Source organism: Xiphophorus couchianus, chromosome 17 (assembly GCF_001444195.1).
Source record: "Xiphophorus couchianus chromosome 17, X_couchianus-1.0, whole genome shotgun sequence".
Classification (NCBI taxonomy): domain Eukaryota; kingdom Metazoa; phylum Chordata; class Actinopteri; order Cyprinodontiformes; family Poeciliidae; genus Xiphophorus; species Xiphophorus couchianus.
In genome coordinates, this window is record NC_040244.1 from 6,471,748 (window position 1) to 6,490,462 (window position 18,715).

The 18,715-nt window shown below is 37.8% G+C and overlaps 2 protein-coding genes and 2 non-coding genes across 4 annotated transcripts; 1 reads left to right on the forward strand and 3 right to left on the reverse strand.

Moving 5' to 3' along the window:
• Window positions 1-863: 863 nt before the first annotated feature.
• On the reverse strand, window positions 864-11,378 carry ttll1 (tubulin tyrosine ligase-like family, member 1). The gene is made up of 10 exons (XM_028043703.1): window positions 10,649-11,378; window positions 10,406-10,523; window positions 9,292-9,500; window positions 9,036-9,216; window positions 8,794-8,931; window positions 8,570-8,678; window positions 7,559-7,702; window positions 6,670-6,756; window positions 4,159-4,322; window positions 864-2,722 (listed from the first exon to the last, which is right to left on the reverse strand). The coding sequence occupies exons 2-10, from the start codon at window positions 10,516-10,518 to the stop codon at window positions 2,593-2,595; spliced, it is 1,275 nt and encodes a 424-aa protein (XP_027899504.1). The 5' UTR covers window positions 10,519-10,523; window positions 10,649-11,378; the 3' UTR covers window positions 864-2,592.
• On the forward strand, window positions 2,872-2,958 carry trnay-gua (transfer RNA tyrosine (anticodon GUA)). The gene is given in 2 exon segments: window positions 2,872-2,908; window positions 2,923-2,958. It is a non-coding gene; the product is annotated as a tRNA-Tyr (tRNA).
• On the reverse strand, window positions 3,474-3,559 carry trnay-gua (transfer RNA tyrosine (anticodon GUA)). The gene is given in 2 exon segments: window positions 3,474-3,509; window positions 3,523-3,559. It is a non-coding gene; the product is annotated as a tRNA-Tyr (tRNA).
• A 3,791-nt stretch (window positions 11,379-15,169) lies between the features above and the next one.
• Window positions 15,170-18,678, reverse strand: mcat (malonyl CoA:ACP acyltransferase (mitochondrial)). Its single transcript, XM_028043704.1, has 5 exons — window positions 18,107-18,678; window positions 17,422-17,509; window positions 17,108-17,325; window positions 16,898-17,035; window positions 15,170-15,522 (listed from the first exon to the last, which is right to left on the reverse strand). The coding sequence occupies exons 1-5, from the start codon at window positions 18,518-18,520 to the stop codon at window positions 15,250-15,252; spliced, it is 1,131 nt and encodes a 376-aa protein (XP_027899505.1). The 5' UTR covers window positions 18,521-18,678; the 3' UTR covers window positions 15,170-15,249.
• Window positions 18,679-18,715: the final 37 nt, after the last annotated feature.

Here is an 18,715-nt window from a genome sequence, read left to right on the forward strand (position 1 = left end):
TTTGACTTTGCCAAATGAGAGAATTACAAGTAAAAAGTCAGAATTTTGATATTTGATTATTATATTATATTACATTTGATATAAGTCAAAATAATGTTTTTTTTAGCTATCCTAGGTCTTATCTGTAAGTTTGCAACATCAACAAGTTTCTTTGGGATAGTTGTAAAGGGCTTTTATTTTGAAGGCGGACAGAACTGACGGAAGTTGACGTCAGTGCAGCTTTGTAGAACGCCTTACTGACGTTACATCCTCAAAAACTTTTGGGGAATTACTACTTTCCAGATATTGTGGAGGTTTTATGAGTTTTTAATTGCCTTTTCAGAGGTAGGCAGTAAAATAAAGACCAACTACATTTCACTTTGTATTTTAAAAACATATTCTGATTACAGCTAATGCTGTTATTAAATCTGGTTCCAAATCTATTTATTGGCTCGCTGTCTTCACTGGTAGACTATAGTTGTTGCAGTGTGGGTCTGTGGGGAGAATTTGTTTTAATTAAAAGCAAATTTACTTGTTATGCTCCCTCAATCAAGATAAATGGATTAAAGTTTCTTAAATATTCTAAACAAAAAAAAGTCTTCAGAGTTTTAGGGGACACAGAAGAGTCCAAGTTCATGTAGTGGGTGAACAATATTGCAAATTAGGCATTTTGTAGCAACACACTTGTGTGTAGACCAGCTCACTTCCACATACTCAGATGTGCATGTCAAAATAACCCACATATAGTTTATACATGCCCTCCACTTTAGAAACAAAACACCCAAAACGCATCTTTAGAGAAAGGAAACTTAAATTATTACATTTCCGTTTTTTACAGACCTGTGCAAATCAAAACTCTTCTGCAAGAAGAAACTGACTAAAAATGAAATCTGACCACAGCTTTATTTAGCAAAGAGAACAGTGCATACTTTCATAACATAATAAATCACATTTTAACCGTTTCTTATCAGAGCTTCAACAGAAGAATGTGAATGTACTCAAACCTGAGTTTAAATCAGTTAAAATGAAATGTTTCTTGGGATAGAGAAAAAAATAATGAATAAGACACATCCAGAATTAGCTCACAGCTGCAAGCAGGTAGTGACAAAAGCTGAATTGTTTCTGATCATGTAATGAAAACCAGCAGTGGGAACCAAGTAGGGCTTTACCCAGTTCCTTTAACAATGGGAATTTCCGAAATCTCTCACTGAATTTAACTTCACAGGTGGATGTGCAGCTGATACCTTGTGCTTTGGGGATTTTTGGTTAGAAATTAGCACATTTATGCTTAATATATATGGTAGCATCTCCATGAGGAATGAAGAAACATTTGTCGTTGTGGGGAATAAGGCGAAATCATGCTTTTATTGACAAAAGAAACATTATAATGAAGTATGACTCCATGAGAAAACAAAGATGATTAAAAAAAAAAGTTTGTTTTAAATAGTCTCAGTTACATTCATTAATGGCTTTAGGAGTCTTCAGAACAGTTTAACAACGTAAAAATGCAGGATTTAATAAGAAAAAATAAGCATGAGCACAGAATAAGAATCCTGTTACATAATTTTTTTGTGTTTGTAAATAAAAACCACATTGTGATCAGCATACCATTAAACATTTACCTTAAAAAACAACTAATGTGTTTCTTTTTCAAGGCAGGGTTAAAGATATATCAGAATGACCTACTTCAGTCAAAATTAAATAGCAAAATTTCTTTTCTTGTTGATTTCACAAAATTATAACAACTTAGATTTAAAATTGTATCTGTACTGTCATTATTTTTGGGTTGTTTAAATGGGGAGAAAAGGCTTCACCTTTGCCCATTTCAATTTAATTCAAAAACACATAATAAATCAAAGGGAAATTAAATATTTGTCCATTAGAAGGTGATTTCACACAGTGATTAGTCACAAGACAATGTTAAACAACTGTCTATCTGTTGCTTCCAATATCCTCTGAGTTTTTAAAAAAAATTGATTTTTGTTACTCATCGGGGTTTAAATGATTGGAAAGTCTTTAAGAACGTTTCAAGTACATTCTAACTACATATAGACTTTTCTATAAGATCTCTGATGTAATGCATATTGAATTTGTCAAAATGCAAAATGGAAGTTATTAACATTCTAACACATAAGTCTAAATTAAAAAAATAAATAAAGTGCGGTATTCTGCACTGAATACAGTCCTTGTAAAGCATGAGCATTTAAAAAACATTTGGGATCTATAAACATTTAGCAACTCTAATTCTGCATATAAACTTCTTAACTTTAAAACCATTTGCATTCATAATACCTCTATTTTTTTCAAGCGTAGCTTCTCACCTTCACACACCTTGTCCTCGATGTTAGCACCCTTTTTGGCAGATCAGAGTTAGGTGCAAGTAATCGACAATCATGCATAGTTCAGGTCGTAGATCATTGGGGTCATGAGGATATTCCCTACAAATACCCAAAGTCTCCATCTGTTAAACTTTACCGATCGCTCTACATTTGAACAACAGTGTGCCACAGTTGGAGAAATGAAGGCTGGCCGTTGATAAAACTCTGGGTGGTCTTCATTTCTTGCTCTAACAGTAAGACAGAGGAAGTCATATTCGGAATCAGTAACATCGCCTCACTTCCATGTGGCTGCGGCAGGACGGGCGCCAGCACTCCCCCGGGTGCCCTTTGAACCCAGCAGCTGACCCGAGCGGCTCCTCAGGTCATGGTCGGCGCTCTCGCTCTGGGCCTGCTCCTCGTCATACCTGATGGAAAACAAACAGCGCGACTGAGATCCGGTTTCCTCCTCTGTTTGCTCTGACACGGAGCGTGTAAACACCGAGTCTAAAACGTTCTGGTTTCAGGATTAACACAACAGTGTCTGGATAAAGTGTGTGCCACTGCCTCTAAAAGGCCTTCGATAGCTCAGTTGGTAGAGCGGAGGACTGTAGTGGAACATCCAGTTATCCTTAGGTCGCTGGTTCGAATCCGGCTCGAAGGAGCTTTTATTTTGTTCCCAGTACTTTGCATTCACAACAAAAACTACACAAAAAACCCTGTTTAGCTACATATAACCAACCACCTTTACAAAAATATCAGAAACACTTCACATTCAATCAACACAAAATCAGCTTCAACTCCATAGCAATTCCCAATAATAAGATAAATGTAGATTTAAGCATAAAATTAATCATACGTCTGGCAAATAAAAGTTTTAAATGAACTTCATTCAACCAAGAAGTTTGTTTCTGATTGGAAATGAGTTTGTATGCCCCCATGTTGAAAATAAATAAATTAAAAAAAAAATTTTTTAAGTGGGAAACAATCTTGTATTTATTCAAAAATAAAATTTGGACTAATTATATAGTTAATAAATTCTCAATGTATTTGTCTCCATTTAACTTTAATCATTTAGGAATTAATCTATTGGTTAAATTGTGATCGAAATGATCCATTAAACAGGTCAAACTTAATGTTTACATTCATTTCCATCTCAACCTTTGACCTAAAAGCAACTCCTTCAAGCCGGATTCGAACCAGCGACCTAAGGATTACTGATAGTCCACTACAGTCCTCCGCTCTACCAACTGAGCTATCGAAGGGTGTGACAATGTTTACCCAACAGTGGAGTCTACACATTACTGCTTTGAGGGAAAGGTGCAGAATCTTTTTTAAAAAGTTTGTGAAAATGAAATAAAATAAAATAAAATCTAGACCAAAGAAGATGTTAGTTTTGGGAATAAAATAAAAACAAAAACAGGACTTACAAAATAGAATATATGAAAAATAAATAAATTGTCAGATAAGAATAAAAGTTTGTTGATAAAATAAAATAAATCTATAGATCAAAGAAGATGTTAGTTTTAGGAATAAAATTAAAAACACTCTGCTATCAAAGGAAATCAAAATGTAATTGGCACGAAACAGGATATAGATCAGCAGAAAAAAACCTAGACTCTGTATAAAGAAAATCTAAATAAAAACTGTAAATTAAATTAGATTAAATTAAATTAAATTAAACCAACAATGATGCTCCTTTCAGATGCAGAACAGCTCAAATTGGATTTTTAATGTGACAAATGTTCAGTTCATCTTATGTCATTTACAATCGCCAGTTCTACCCAAAGGCTGGCGGATGTTTTTGTCCGCCATGATGGATTCTTTAACCCCAAAGAGCTAGCGGAGGGTTTCTGTCACTCACAGGACTTGGTAGTTCCCCAGGGCCTCTCTGGGCGGACTGCGATTCCACCGGCAGTCTGGGATCTCCCCGTTGGGCGTGACGATGTTGAGCGTGTCGTTGATGAGGTTGTATTTCAGAATGCGGTCGTTGGCTGTGCTGGAGGTCAGCGACGGAGAGGCGTTAACCTGTGGGTCACAAACATCACCATATTTACAGAAGTAGAAGAAGAAGAAGAAGAGAGATTTAGGCTGTAATAAACCCTGAGTGGGTTCACGGCTGGTGGGAAGTGATTAATAATGCAACGCAGTCTCCAAACGAGATCTGTTTGGTTTCTTCCTGTAGTTACAATGAATGTGGAAGGAAATGAAGCTATTAATATCAGTAAACACTCATTTATAAACTGCATGTACAAACTTAGAAATGAATAATTCCTGTTGTTTTTTCCACTTAGTTTATTTATTCACATTTAAATACCATAATGTATATTTTTATAACTATATGTCTTTGTTTAAATTTGATTGAAAATCAATTAAATATAAATTAATTGATCATATAAATAATTAGAAATGTTAAAAGTTGTTTTTTTGTGGTGGTATAAAATGTGAAATATTTGAATTAAATAAATGATTTTGATACATTATTCTCCATGATCCGTTTTCAGTTTTCTCATTTTTAACTAAAATAAATACATTTTTAACTAAAACCAAATTTCTGTAATTAAAATTTATTGTTTGTCACTGTATACATGTACAATGAGATTAAAGCCAACCAAAAGAGTGCAAACAATATAAGAAATATAAACATAAATATGATGACATTTCCAATATTAAATCAAGTAAAAGATATTAGAACTAATTGATGATTATTCCCAAAACCCTGAATAATTAAAATATCTCTAAAAATTGTTTCAGACTGATGTATTTCACATACATTTCACTGAAATAAACCACTTGTTTTTAAATTTGTGTTTATTTTAATGTTTTTCAAATAGTTAGGATGCTAATAGGTATGAAAGAAGAAGCTGCAAAACATATATTTGAAATCTTCATATCAGATTACCAAATAAAAAGGAAAGAAATCCAACTTTCTGTTGTTTATTAGGATGAATTCTTGGTGAAATGTCACTGTGCGTAAAATCTAAAACGACTGGGCAATGAGCGACGTTGTTAATATCAAAAATGCCGCTTGGAAGAAAAGTACCAAAAAATGACAAGAGGCTTTTAAACCATTTCACCGTCTGTAACTGAGTGCTGAATTCAGAACCGGTGGGACTGATGAGCAGACTCACTGAGTTTCTGGAACGTGTTCCTCACAGAGGAACGTTTTTTGCCCTACAAACAACTTTGCGCCGCTGGAAATAGATCGGATCGGTGTCCGCTAGCAGAAATAACTCAGACACAGCCTAGAAACCCAGCAGCACAACGTGCAGCCGTCAAACGAGTGCATTGTGACTCATTACGAGGCCACAGAGAGATATGTTTACCAGAGCTAAGACAGAGAGAGCAGCAAATAGAAAGTGTCTGCTGTGTTTCCATCAGTTTCTGTTAGATGAATAAAGAGTCACAAACACACAGAGAGCTTCTCACCAACCAGCAGCACAAAACGAGCGACTAAGATGGGAGAAGATGAGCAAGTCTCATTCTGGAGGTTACCAGAGAGACAGCACTGATCAGAAAATACCAATGATTGATTATTTAGTCAGGAACTCTTTATAATGAAGGTTTTATTTAGCCTGAAACAATATGGAGGTTTTCTGAATTACAACCTAAAAGGAAAACAGGAAGAAACTGAGACAGAGGGAACATCCTGAGTCAGCTGGTAATGAAAAACATCCATCCAACATCCATCCAACCAACATCCATCCAACATCCAACCATCCATCCAACCAACCATCCATCCATCCATCCAACCATCCATCCATACAACATCCATACAACATCCAACCATCCATCCAACATCCATCCAACATTTTCCAAGTATTGATCCAGACAGTTTTCCAACAATTTATTGAAAAAAAACCCAGATCAACAGAAGACTCCAAATAAAGTTTTGCAGGAAAGGGTTTATTCTTTAGGCTTCATAACTGACGAGGTGAAAACATTTCAATGCGACTGGCTTGGAGAAATGTGTGGGGGACCAGTTGCTGGGGACTTTAGATCAAGGACCCCCCCCCTTCCATTAAAAGGATTCTATTCTTGTTCCTATGAATATTTTACTTTGTTTTGTTATTGAAAAACACTGTGATTCATTGTCCATGTGAAGCTGTGCATTCATGTATATGTAGATAACTATTCTGGCTGAGAGTGAAAGGAGTTTAGAAAAGCAGGACTTTTGAACAGGCGCGTAGGGCAGCCTTGGGTCCTAAGTGCTTGCTGTGTTGAAGAAGCCGAGTAGTAGATAGCAGCCTGAGTGTGACGCGCGTTGGACTATGGATGTTGTTCGTGTTTCAAGAAAAAAAGGAAAGTAAAGAAAATTTACAACAACCGCATGTCTCGACATCATTTTTGTTCGAGTGTGCAACAAATGACTCACCTCGATGAGCCACGGCTTCAGCTTGTCGTCGATGATGATGTCATACCCGTAACACTCAAAACAGTGCTTGTCATTGTTCATCACAGGCTAACAGGGAAGAAAACACAGACTGAATCAGCAAAACGAATAATTTTTCATTTGTTTCATCAGTTATCCGTCAGTTATCAAACAACCAGAGTATAAATACACCACACATCTATCAGCAGCAGATGCTTTGATGCCTTTGAGAGGAAGTGAGTAAGAGCTCGTATTTAAAAAAGGAAGTGTGTTTAGTGTCCTGTGGGCTAAAACAATATCAAGACATGCAGGTGGTTTTACAGCTCTCAGAAATTAGACGGCCTTTTGTCACATTAAAAAAAACAACGTAAAAGGTTTCGGATTCTGCCTGCACAAGTTTAAATTACAACAAAAAAAAACTTATTTAGCACCTGCAGGTTTTAGAGGTGTAATATTTCATTGGTGAAACGTTTCTGTTTTCTGCTAGAGGTACATACAGGGAAGTATCTGCAAACAGGTTCAGCACACTGAAAGGTGATTACACAATATGGATAAGTGAGCGCAAGACTTCCCCAGCGACGAAAGAGTGAGGAATAAATATTTACAAAAGCATTCACACATCTTGCACAAACTTCAGTGCGTCACGTTGCAATTTAATGTGAGAAACCAGAACAATTTAGAGCAAAATTTAAGGATTTAGAAAACTTTTGAAAGTTCAAGTATGGCATCCATTTGTATTCAACCCATTTACAATAAACTACATTGATGTTTGAGGTGGTTTTGTGGCAAAATGTGAAAAAGTTGTGTGAAAGAAGTGTCAGAATTAGAGAAAACATAATCAGAAATAAGCAACTGTCGCTCTTTTATTCAGTCATTCATGCTATAAACTTACTGCAACCGCCTTCAGTGACTGCACCACGATCCAGTGGATCTGATCAAACAGCCGGTTTGTCACCTCCTTTCCTCTGGTGCTCTCCAGGTACAAGCGAAGATTACTGACTGTCCACTTTCCCCCGTGAACGTGGTTGTAGTCGTCCTGTTGGAAAACACAGTTAAACCGGAAATGTGATGCTTTCTGTGAAGATTCAAAAAACTAAAAGAAATATTACGACCTTAAAAATAACAAAAAAAAGTATTTTTTGATGCGTTTTTGTCATGGGAAAACTGTTGTGTCATTCCTACATCCCTGTGTTTGATGAGAGAAAGTAGTAGCCAGTTGCTGTCATTAAAAGCAGGTGTTTTAGCGGTTAGCTAATCTGCAGGATGCAGGTTTGCATTAACATAATGGAATTGTTGCAAATCACAGAGATATTTTCTGGTCATGAACAAAAATTTTAATTTATTGGAAGGACCTCCAGTGAAGGATTGAGCTGATTTGACCATTTCTGATAGAGTGAAAATGAGTAACACTAATACTTAACCAGTATGAACTTTACAAAAATTAAAAAAAAAAAGACGGGGAGAAATTGGGGAGAACAATTAGTCAAAGATGGGGCTGGCTGTTCCAAACATTTATGAGTAAATCTGAATGTTGTTTCATAGCTGCAACTTTGAATATCTTTATGTTAGAATGTGAATATTACCTACTGCAGACAGCTGTTTTGTTTGGTTATGCTTGAAAAATGGAAAACAACCAATAAAACTGAGATTACTAAAAGGAAACTCAACTGTTACACAAATTAAGAGAAATAACTTCAACCTCAGTCTCAACAGATTGTTTGAATGATGAAGAAGTTCATCTAAAATGAACGACTATATTTGTGGAACTATAAGACAAGCAAAATAAATACCAGGCTTTCAAATTAAAGTGACAGAACTTGATTTTTGTATATTTCTGCACCAGCAGCAGATCTGTACTTCACCTAAGTTGAGGAAAATGTTGTTCCTTTTGATGACAACTCACCCCGTGTTTCTGGATGGCCACATTAGTGAGATGCACAAACATGTTGTCCAGCTCACTGGTGCTGGGTGTGTACTTCACCGTGCAGAACCGGCAGAACCCCAATTTGTACCTAACAGATCAGATCAGACAGATTTATTCGAATTCATATTTTCTGTTAAACACCACATGATTTCCTGGGCGGATAATCGACACATATACAGGATATAGTTTTGAAAGGTGCTTACATGTAGCACTTTAACGGCCGATATGTTGTCACCAGAACATAAAGTCGAAGGTCGAACTTCTTCCCGCCAATCAGCAGAGGGTTGTCGATGTACAGAGAGATCACATACGCCTCTTTCCCGCTGGATGCTGCAACAAACCTGGAGGCAGGACGGAGCGGCAACACCCACTGAGAATACCATGATGACTCTTTTGTGGTTTTTCTCCATCCAAAGCTTGAAAGGAAACACGTTTCCTGACTTACGTGGACGTCCGGCTGTCGCGCGACCACTTCTTAATCTGCGATAGCTTGTTGATGAGGAAGATGCCCTTCCCCTGGGCTTTCCCGCAGGGCTTCATGATCCAGGTGCTGGACGGGTTCTTGCGAAACTCCTCCACAAACAAATTATAATCAGCCGGGAGCATAAACGTCACAGGAACAAAATCTGCACAAGGAAGTTAAAGGAAAAACATCAGGACTGTTCACGACTGTACATATATCCACCTCTGGGGAACATTACCCAGATAAATGTATTTTCCGTTCTTGTCCTTCTCTGCAAGCAGACTTCCTTCCTTTTCCAGCTCCTTGCGGTAGCGCTTGATGTTCTTGATCATCAGGTCTTTCCTGGTCAGCTCGTAGTGGTTCGGGAAATGGTTCACCAGCTGCTCATCCGACAGCCGGTAGCCGGTGTCCACGCTGAACACGTTCCTGATGGTCTGGATGCTCATCCTGCATGTTGGTACACATCAAGTTAAACAGCTTCATTACTGGACCATCTCCCACCAAACAAATTATAATATTCAATTAATTCTTCCTAGTAAGAGAAAAGAGCATAAACTCCTAATTAAATTTATAGAACCAACTAAAAAGCAGCCATACTCTAAAGAAACACTTTGAATCAGCTTCAGAAAGAATGGAAAACACAAGATAAGGTATGCTTTTTTCCCCCCTTTTAATTAACATTGAAATAAAATGGTATATTTCCCATTTTGAAGAGTGGCTAAGAACTCAGGATAATAAAGTTAAACCTCACAGAAAAATAAATTAATGGATTACTAATATACAAGTTCTGTGAAAAGTGTGCCACACATTTTTATTAACCATTTAATCACTTTTTCTTAGAAATCGTTATATGTTGTATTTTTCTAAAAATGTTATGTGTTGAAATATTAATTTAGATGTAAGTTTAGGCAGAGCAGCTGTTTACTTTCATCTATTTCCTGCCTTATTTGAATGGCCTGTTCTTTAGGGCGGAAAGGAGCCATGCAGGATGAAGAATCATAAAAACACAAACCTCAGGGCAATTTAGAAATACCAATTAAAAACAGTTATGTTGTTTTTGGACTGTGAGATGAAGTCGGCCACGCCAGGATTCAAGATTTTCTATTTAACAATTATTTATGTACTTTTTTTCTCTTCACTGTATGTGCGTTAAAATTAAAGATAAGATTTTTTTTGTATTGAGATTACTACTTTGACTTTATAAACAGATATAAAGAGTGAATATAATTGTTATTTTGGAGGAAAAAGTAATTTTTTTTCCTTACATAAGATATTTCTTCCTTGCTTAATTAGCGAAATTGTAAAAATAATTTTAGACGTATTTTTAATTATGACGTGGTGCTAGAACCTACCAGTAGAAATTCCAGTCCTCGTTTTCTGTCACTTGAACCCATTCTCTTTTTTCAAAGTTATTGATGAGGACTGACTTCTCAATATCTGTCACCCACTTCACCTTCCCGGCCATGGTGCCTTCAAAACATCATGTCAACAAATATCAAACACACAATACTCACGAACATATTTATATAAATACAGCCTGAGATGTGTGTGTGATCATTTAGGATCCTCTTTAAGATTTATATACAGTCAGCTACCTGCAAATAAGTGCCAGGAAGCATCCAGTCATCAGCATCTGCTGCTCTGACGGGCTCCGTTAGCAGGCTGCTGAATCCTCCCCGGGCTGCTGCAGACACTGGGCGGCCATCATCCAGGTCAGGGATGCAGTCTCATCCGCAGGCTGGTGGCTGCAGTTTTACGGCCAGGCAGCTTGTAAAGCATCACCGTGAGCTGAAAGCTAGCGAGCGAACGCCGCCTCCATGTTAGCTGCTGTAGCGGCACTTATTGATTCCGACGACGTGAAGCGGTGACGACAACGCCCAAGACGGCTAAACTACAACGAGGCATTTCTTCGAGCTAAAAACCGGACAATTTCTGTGCAACTAGTGAAATACCGCATGATTAATATAAATGTTTGAAAAGGGTGTGTCTCAGGAACGCCGAGAAGATGTTGCATTACGAGAATAACCTAGCAACGGAGGACGCAGTGATGTCACTGCGGGGTGTCATTGCTACGTTTTACCACAGGGGGTCACTATTTCACTGTTTCTATTTTTAACAACAGGCCGGTGGCTGCAGAGTGCCAAAATATGTTGAATTCATCATACGTGATGGAGAAATTTCATTAAACCTGTCTGTATGAGTGTACAAATTTGATTATCTGTAATAAATAATGTTTGTTTGTCTTTTAAAATGCCACCGATTTGTGGTGAATCGGTGCTATATTAACCCAACCGAGGTGGACTGAACTGATCATATACAAAAAGAAAGTTGAATTCTCAGTAAGAAATAGTTGTAGAGTAATATATTTCTTGCCTACATTTAAACCAAAATTAATAACTTGTTACGACTCAATTGGTGTTTATCGGGTGTTTCTGTCTCCCCCTAATGGTCAAATTTGCTAGCAGCAGGTAAAGGCGTGGCCAATTGTACTTTGCAGCAGTTACCTGAGAGCAACGAGATTAAAGGACGCTGCTGTAAGTACAAACACTTTTCGATTACTTATTTGATTTTATAACTAACGATAAGTGCTAATGATAATGGGTTTTATATTTTTTACAGGGCGGCGTCCTATTTAATCTACATTAAAGGTATTTTTACTTTCTTTTTTCACTGTGAGTGCACCTGTTTACTTGCCAGGGTGGGAGCATTTTACTTTCGATAAACATTCAAATAAAGCACTATTACAAAATGAAACACAATGCGTGTTTGACAATGAAGAAACTAATAAATGTTATGCGTTGAAGGGTTGATATCTAATCCTTTAAGTGTGATTTTCAAAAAATGACCTTTGTTTGTTTTAGGCATGAACGATGACTTCATGTTTTTTGTTATGACTAAAGCAAACCTCTACGGGCGGCTACAAGGGTTATTTCCAGCCCGAATTAGTTTTGCTCTTGTTGAATTCAATTTTTTATGTAAAAAAGATATTAAGGGAAATAAAACCTCACGTTTACGTATAAAAATACTGCTTTTTTTTGGTAAATTTGTCTAAAAATTGTAAACCTATTTAAAGTTTATGGGGATTATCTGAGGCGAGTGACGCTGTATTTCTCCCTGCTGAGTGGAGAAAAGAGCCGTTTGGTTGATTTGGGTTATGGAAATGTGGCATTTGCATTAAAGAGCATGAGAACAACAGGTCTGATCTCAGCTTAGGAGATCACAGGAGGTTAAAAGTAAAACCTACAAACATAATCGAACAAGTTTTGTTATAAAAACATTATTAGAGCAACACTTTTTAACATAACCAGCTCCAAATAAATTAGGGAAGTGAAACAGCTTAGCAGCAGACATCAGAAGGATGAAGTCACCACCTCAGATCTTTTTTTTTATTTTAATTGGACTCTCTCCCTGGTAACAAGCGCCACTCATCCTGGTCACATGTTCTCCTGTTTACACAGCTTGTTTATGAACGTTAGAAGTCCAGAGATAATGCATGATCACGTGCAAGCTCTTTCCATCCTGCATTATCAATGTGGTGTTTAATCAAAATAATCTGACAAGAACTCATGTGGAAATGTTGCTCCTGCTCAGAAAACACGATGGTGGAACAAACCAGGCATCCGAACCGTGCTGTGACCCTCCAGGCTGGACCTGGAGAGGTGGCGGACGGGAGCCTCAGGTACAGTACGGACACTCCCTGCTCCTGTTTCAGTTCCTGAGCACTTTGTTCCATGTAAACACACCATGTCGGATGAGTTGTGCCAACAACAAGCACGACAAAGAGAAAATATTTGATCAAGTCTTCCAAACAATTGGGTTTTAAAGACGTTTTATTGTTGGTAGTTAATAATGCTTTCTGGTTTCCTGGTTTAGGATCCGTGACAGAGCAGCGAGGGTCGTTGGTCGACAGCTGGCTGAAATCGGAGACCTTCTGGACCAGGAGTGGGCCAGAAGAGATCCAAACTGGCCGCCAACTCCTCTCTACCTGCTGGGACCTGCCCGGACTCTGACACGGATCATCTACAGGTACAAAAACATGTTTTGATCTCATATTTCTAGTTGGATATTTATGTTTTTGGTTGTTATCTTGGTTGGTGTTTTACAGGGATCTCCACAACCAGCTGTGGGGTTTCCAGAGCCTGTTGGCTCCGGTGAAGGCCTGGATTGTCAGCACTACGTCCGGGCCGGGGAACCTCAGAGCAGAGGCAAAGGCAACCTGGGTAATTATTTGATCTTCGATTCAGTGCAGGGTTTCCCCCAGAAAACTTGCTAAGACCGTTGCTCGGGGCGCTTGGGCAGTCATCCAGCCGGCCGCCATGTTTTTGAGTTAAAAAATGTTTAAAGTTGACAGGAAATTTGAAAATATCACGATAGTTATGTGTTATTGTTATACTGGAAGATTAATACCTAAACACCAACTATAAAGTCTTAAAAAAACCCTAAAATAAATAAACAATGCTAAGCCTGGTGGGGGCTCAAGCAAAGTCTGATGGCCCGTCAGGCTTGCAATACACTGTGGGAAACCTGGCAGGGTTTTTTTTTATTATGTTAGGTTTAATTTTGTGAGAACAAGTAGCAGTTAAATATTTTATTCTAAGTAAGCTCTTGAAAAACAGACTTTTATAAACTATATACAATTTTTTATTTATTTCGAACAGAGGAAAAGTAACAACAGAAAAAAATAATAAAACAAATGATCAAATTATGTAAAATTGCCATGCAATTTTACATAATTTGATCAAAAAGGGGCAGATAAAATATAAAAGATCTTATGATTTCCTTCTCCTCTCATCCTCATTAACCTACTAACTTTTAAATCTCCCCACACCAGATAAACTCTTAAATTATTCCCACGTTGAATGACACTTAAACCTTAGTCTCATCCTTAAAAGTAGAATTATTTATACATTTTTAATATCAACAATAGCATATTTGGTCTTTAAAACACCCATCCTATGCAACATATTTCCCAATAAGCTCCTTTTTTGAACAGTTTTTTTAAGCTGGCTTATATTTGTGCTTTGTGTTAGCTCATAATTTAATTTCTTCCATAAATCTAATCCACACAAAAACTATTTTTGGTTGAACAAACAAGAGTTCTTTTATGTTTTTTTGAGAAAAAAAAAGTTGCAGATTTCGTGCGTTGGGTCTTTAAAGGTGCAGTATGTAACCTTTTATCAAAAATTATTTTTTGTATTTTAGTTGAAATTGTCACTATGTCTTGACAGATTGGTATAAGACAGTTAATATGCAAAAAAAAATCAAGCTACTCTTTTTCCAGTGCTAAGTAAAAACAACCAACAAGAGCCAGAAGGCGGATCTTAGCGCTGTCAATCACCCTAAGTGTAGCACTGCTTATCCCCTCGAGCTCTCTGCGGCTAGCATAGCCTGTCATGAATGTTAAAGATAGAAAAACTATCCACTTAACCTTTCCAGATACACTAAAATATCTATCCTCTTAATGCTGTCAAATCACATTGTTTTTATCATTTTCTTTCATTTTCAAGGTGAGCAGTTTAAAAGTGGTGGCTTGCCCTGGCTGGACCAGAGGAGCACTCGTGACTGTAGCACTTTTGGCAGCAGCAAGCATTTTTGGTGGACTGTGGATGTAAGAGGAGTCCTGGGAAGAGGCCCAAAGAAAGTCTGCTTATGTTTGATGAAAAAAAAAAAAAAATTAAGTTTGCATTTGATTTAAAATTAATGCTGATTTTTGTTTCTGCTGTTTACTTTTCTTTTTTTATACCATTTCCATGAACTGTATTGACATTAACGACAGACTGGATCGCCTTCCTTAGAGTTTAAAAAAATGTGTTGCTAAATTCACTGAAGCACCTCCAGATTGGTTTAATTGTTTTTAAAAAGAGTTTCCTGAAAAGCCAGAACATTGTAGCACTGGAAGGCTGTTTTGCTGTTGCACTGATATCAGAAAGCATGTTGCTCATGACTGGACTGTTGCTGGCCTGCAGTCTTTTGCAGTTTTTTACTGGTTTAAGAGGCCAAGGTTTTTACAAACGATGTGTAGCTTTGCTTGTGATGAAATGACGGGAGCTGGACTTTCTGTTGCAGATTTGACGAGGCTTTTTTTCCCCCCCACGTCTTACAAATAAACTTCAAGATGAGAAAAACCGACTGGCGTGTTTATTTAAAAACATTTCATTAAATACACAGTTAGACACAATCTTTTCCATCATTAGAGTCACTTTTCGCTTGCAGTGACGTCCACGTGAGCGTACAACTGAGAGGCCTTCCTGTTGCACTTCTGCAGTGTGACGCCCAGCTGCTTCCCGGGGCCCAACTCGTATGTTTGAGGGAAATTCTCCCCCTGCATCCTTTCGTAGATTTCATGCAGAGCCTGCTCCCATTTCACCGGCGACACCAGCTGCTTGACCAGCTGCTTGCGAACGTGGCTTTCACTCATGTAGCGCTTTCCATCCACATTGGAGTAGACCCTGATCTCGGGGCGTCGCACCTGAAAGGAAAATAATGTTGAAAAACGAAGCAATTTTAAAAGAAATTATTATTGTGATATGAACAAATCAAATCCAGGTGTTTGGATTAAGTGAAGATACATAGAAATTAAATTAAATGCACAAAAAAAGAGTCCATTGTAGTTCTTTTGGTGTGTTTTTGTTGATATAGTAGTAGTAAAGGAGAAAAAAAAACATGCAACCTTAATTACTTTATTGATCATAATAAAAACAACAATTCTACTACTAGTGAAGAGAAAAAAAACATAATAAAATAACAAAATTAGCAATAATAAAATTACACTTTTGCCCCTGTGCAGGCCCAAAAAAAGAACATTTTCTTTTGCAAATAAACATTCCTCAATATAAACTAACTATGTAGAGCAGCTGGATGAACTGGACAGCTATGCATCATTAATAAAAAAAAACTAATGTTTCGAAAAAGGCAAGAATATATAAAAATTTATTTCCTACATTTTAACAGAATACTTCATGATTCAATTATATTTAATCAATTATATTCTACTCCTGAGCAGCAGAGCATTTTAAATGATCTAATCAGAAATGAAACTCAGTAGGCTGAAGTAACACTGCTAGAGCCACGGTGATTGGTCGAAAATGTTTTACTATGTTGGTTAACCAATCAAATGTTGATCCCTACTTTTTGAACCAAATTAACATTTTAAATTATTTCCCGCTATGCTGTTGATCAGGAAACATAAAATAACTTAGTATATAGTGAAATGATTCTATATTATCCAAGAATATTTACACATTTGATAAAAATGTATCTACATAATAATATACTGATAAATTTTACTTAAATTCTTTAAAAAATTATTTACTGATTGGCTTTTGTTTAAACTACAACATATATGATTCTCAATAGTTAACGAGAATGTGGGTAATTTTCATTTAATCTTTTTATATCCCCCCAATATAAAATATAAAATGTGTTTGTTTATTATGTCAGGAAAATAAAGTCTAATCAGAAATTCTTAACTTTAGTAGTTGTAATATTATTTTTCTTTTAATAAAAATGGAACTATATAAATAAAATGTAAAAAATGAAGAGCATTTGTTTGTAATTAACTTGAGGAACAAACATTTTTTTACTCATTAAACATGTTCATAACTTTTAAAAATGTGATTTCATTTTATTTTAGCCTCCTGCACATAAAACAGCAACATTCAATAGGAGACTTTAAGGCATATTTTCCCTTCAATTTTAATATGTTTGCAACAGAAAAAGCATCAGAGGGGGCACAAATTAAAAGAACCAGAGTAAACAGAGCAACTAGAAAACTGTAGTTCTGTTAGGTGGATGTAATAAAGCAGAAGTGCAGCCTGTAGTGTAGGAAACGTTTGCTGACTGACCTCCACCTGCTGCAGCACCTCTTTTAGTGGTTTGGTAGCCGACGCCATCAGCTCGGTGTGGAATGCTCCGCTAACTGGGAGAGGTTTGGCCCTGATGAACTCTAGACGGCGCGAGTTCTGCTGGAGGAAGTCCAGGGCCTAAACAAAACCCAAAGCCACATCAATATTGCACTGGTGCCAAATCTACAGCTGAACATCGCTGGTTCGTACCTGCTGGTGCCCTGCAATGACCCTGCCATCTGGGAATAAATAGTTGGCCACAGAGCAAACGGGGTCCTCAATCCCCAGACTCTTGCAGTGCTCTCTGGCTTGAAGGCAGGCGTATTTATAATGAGCCTGCGGTCTGCCAACGACCGACAGCATCCCACTGGGAACCAGTTCAGAGGCTTTCTGCATGGCCTCCGCACGCACCTTCACTGCATACAAAGCTAGAAGACCAGCAGAAGGAATAACATTAAAACTTTAAGAGTCTCTCATCAGACTTTCACTATATTAAAACATCTTTGACAAAAAGTGATTCTTACCTTCTGAAAAGTTCATGGCTCCAGCAAAAACAAGAGCAGCAAATTCACCAACACTGAAACCTGCAGCAGCGACACACGTCTCAATAGCCTGTTGAGACCGGAGGAAAATACGCACAAATCATGGTTTCCCTCAGTGTATTATAAGCCTGGCGGGCTACCGCCAGGATTTACATGTGGCCCCACCAGGCTTTGGATTGCTTATTTATTTACATTTCTTTTTAAATGTTTGCATTTTTTAAGACTTTATAGTTGGTGTTCAGATACTAATCTTCCAACCTTCCAATAACACAAAATTATCAAGTAATAATTTCAAATTTCCTGTCAACTTTAAGCATTTTTTAACTCAAAAACACGGCAGGCCGCTGGATGAATGACTGCCCTAGTGCCCAACCACCAGGCTTAGCACGTTTTCTGGGGCAAAACTTTCAAATATCATTAATGTATGTTTTTATACTGCTTGTCAATCTGATGACATCATTTTTAAATATTAAATCAGATGATCTGATCAGTTACTCAATACGTGAGTAACCTTTTCACATTTTTTTTTTCTTGAGTAATTTCTTGGACGCGTACTTTTTACTTTTACTTGAGAAAAACAGGTGAAAACTAAAATGTATTTCTACTTTATCTTGAGTTAAACTTAAACAGAAATGGGAATTAAACAAGCGCGTAAAGCTTGTGTGACCTTTGGGTTTTCATGGTGCAGCTTCTCCACCGCAGCCAGAGAGGTGACGAACACCGCCGGCTGACAGTGCACCGTCTTCAGCAGGTCCTTCTCCGGCCCCTCCAGGCACAGTGTCAGCAGGTCGTAGCCGAGAATCTTCTGCGCTGCGGAGAACATCTCTTTCACGTTGGGGTACTTCGTCAGTCCTTTACCCATACCCACAAACTGGCTACCCTGCCCGGGGAAGAGAAGCACGGAATGGCCCCTGGGATCCTTTCTCGGTCTTCTCACCTTGACCGCAGGTAACTGGTTCTCCGGGGGAGAGTCCGGAGGTCCAGCCTGCTCCTGGGTGGACAGTCTCCGGCTCAGATACACCACCGGTCTGACCTTCCCTCTGAAGGCTGCAGCCATTCCGACAACCTTCGGTGCTAGCATGAGCTAGTTCCGAATAAAACCAACTCACAGCTAGCTTTAACAAGCTGCAAAACTAACATAAAAGTCAAAATAGTTCAAACTGAACTATTTTCTCAGCTCGGCATGACAGCCATAGGGAGCAGCCATATTGTTTAGAAAACTCGGTCGGTTTTGTTTCTCTTCCGGTTCACGATCCGGTGCCTCCTCTCTGCAGCG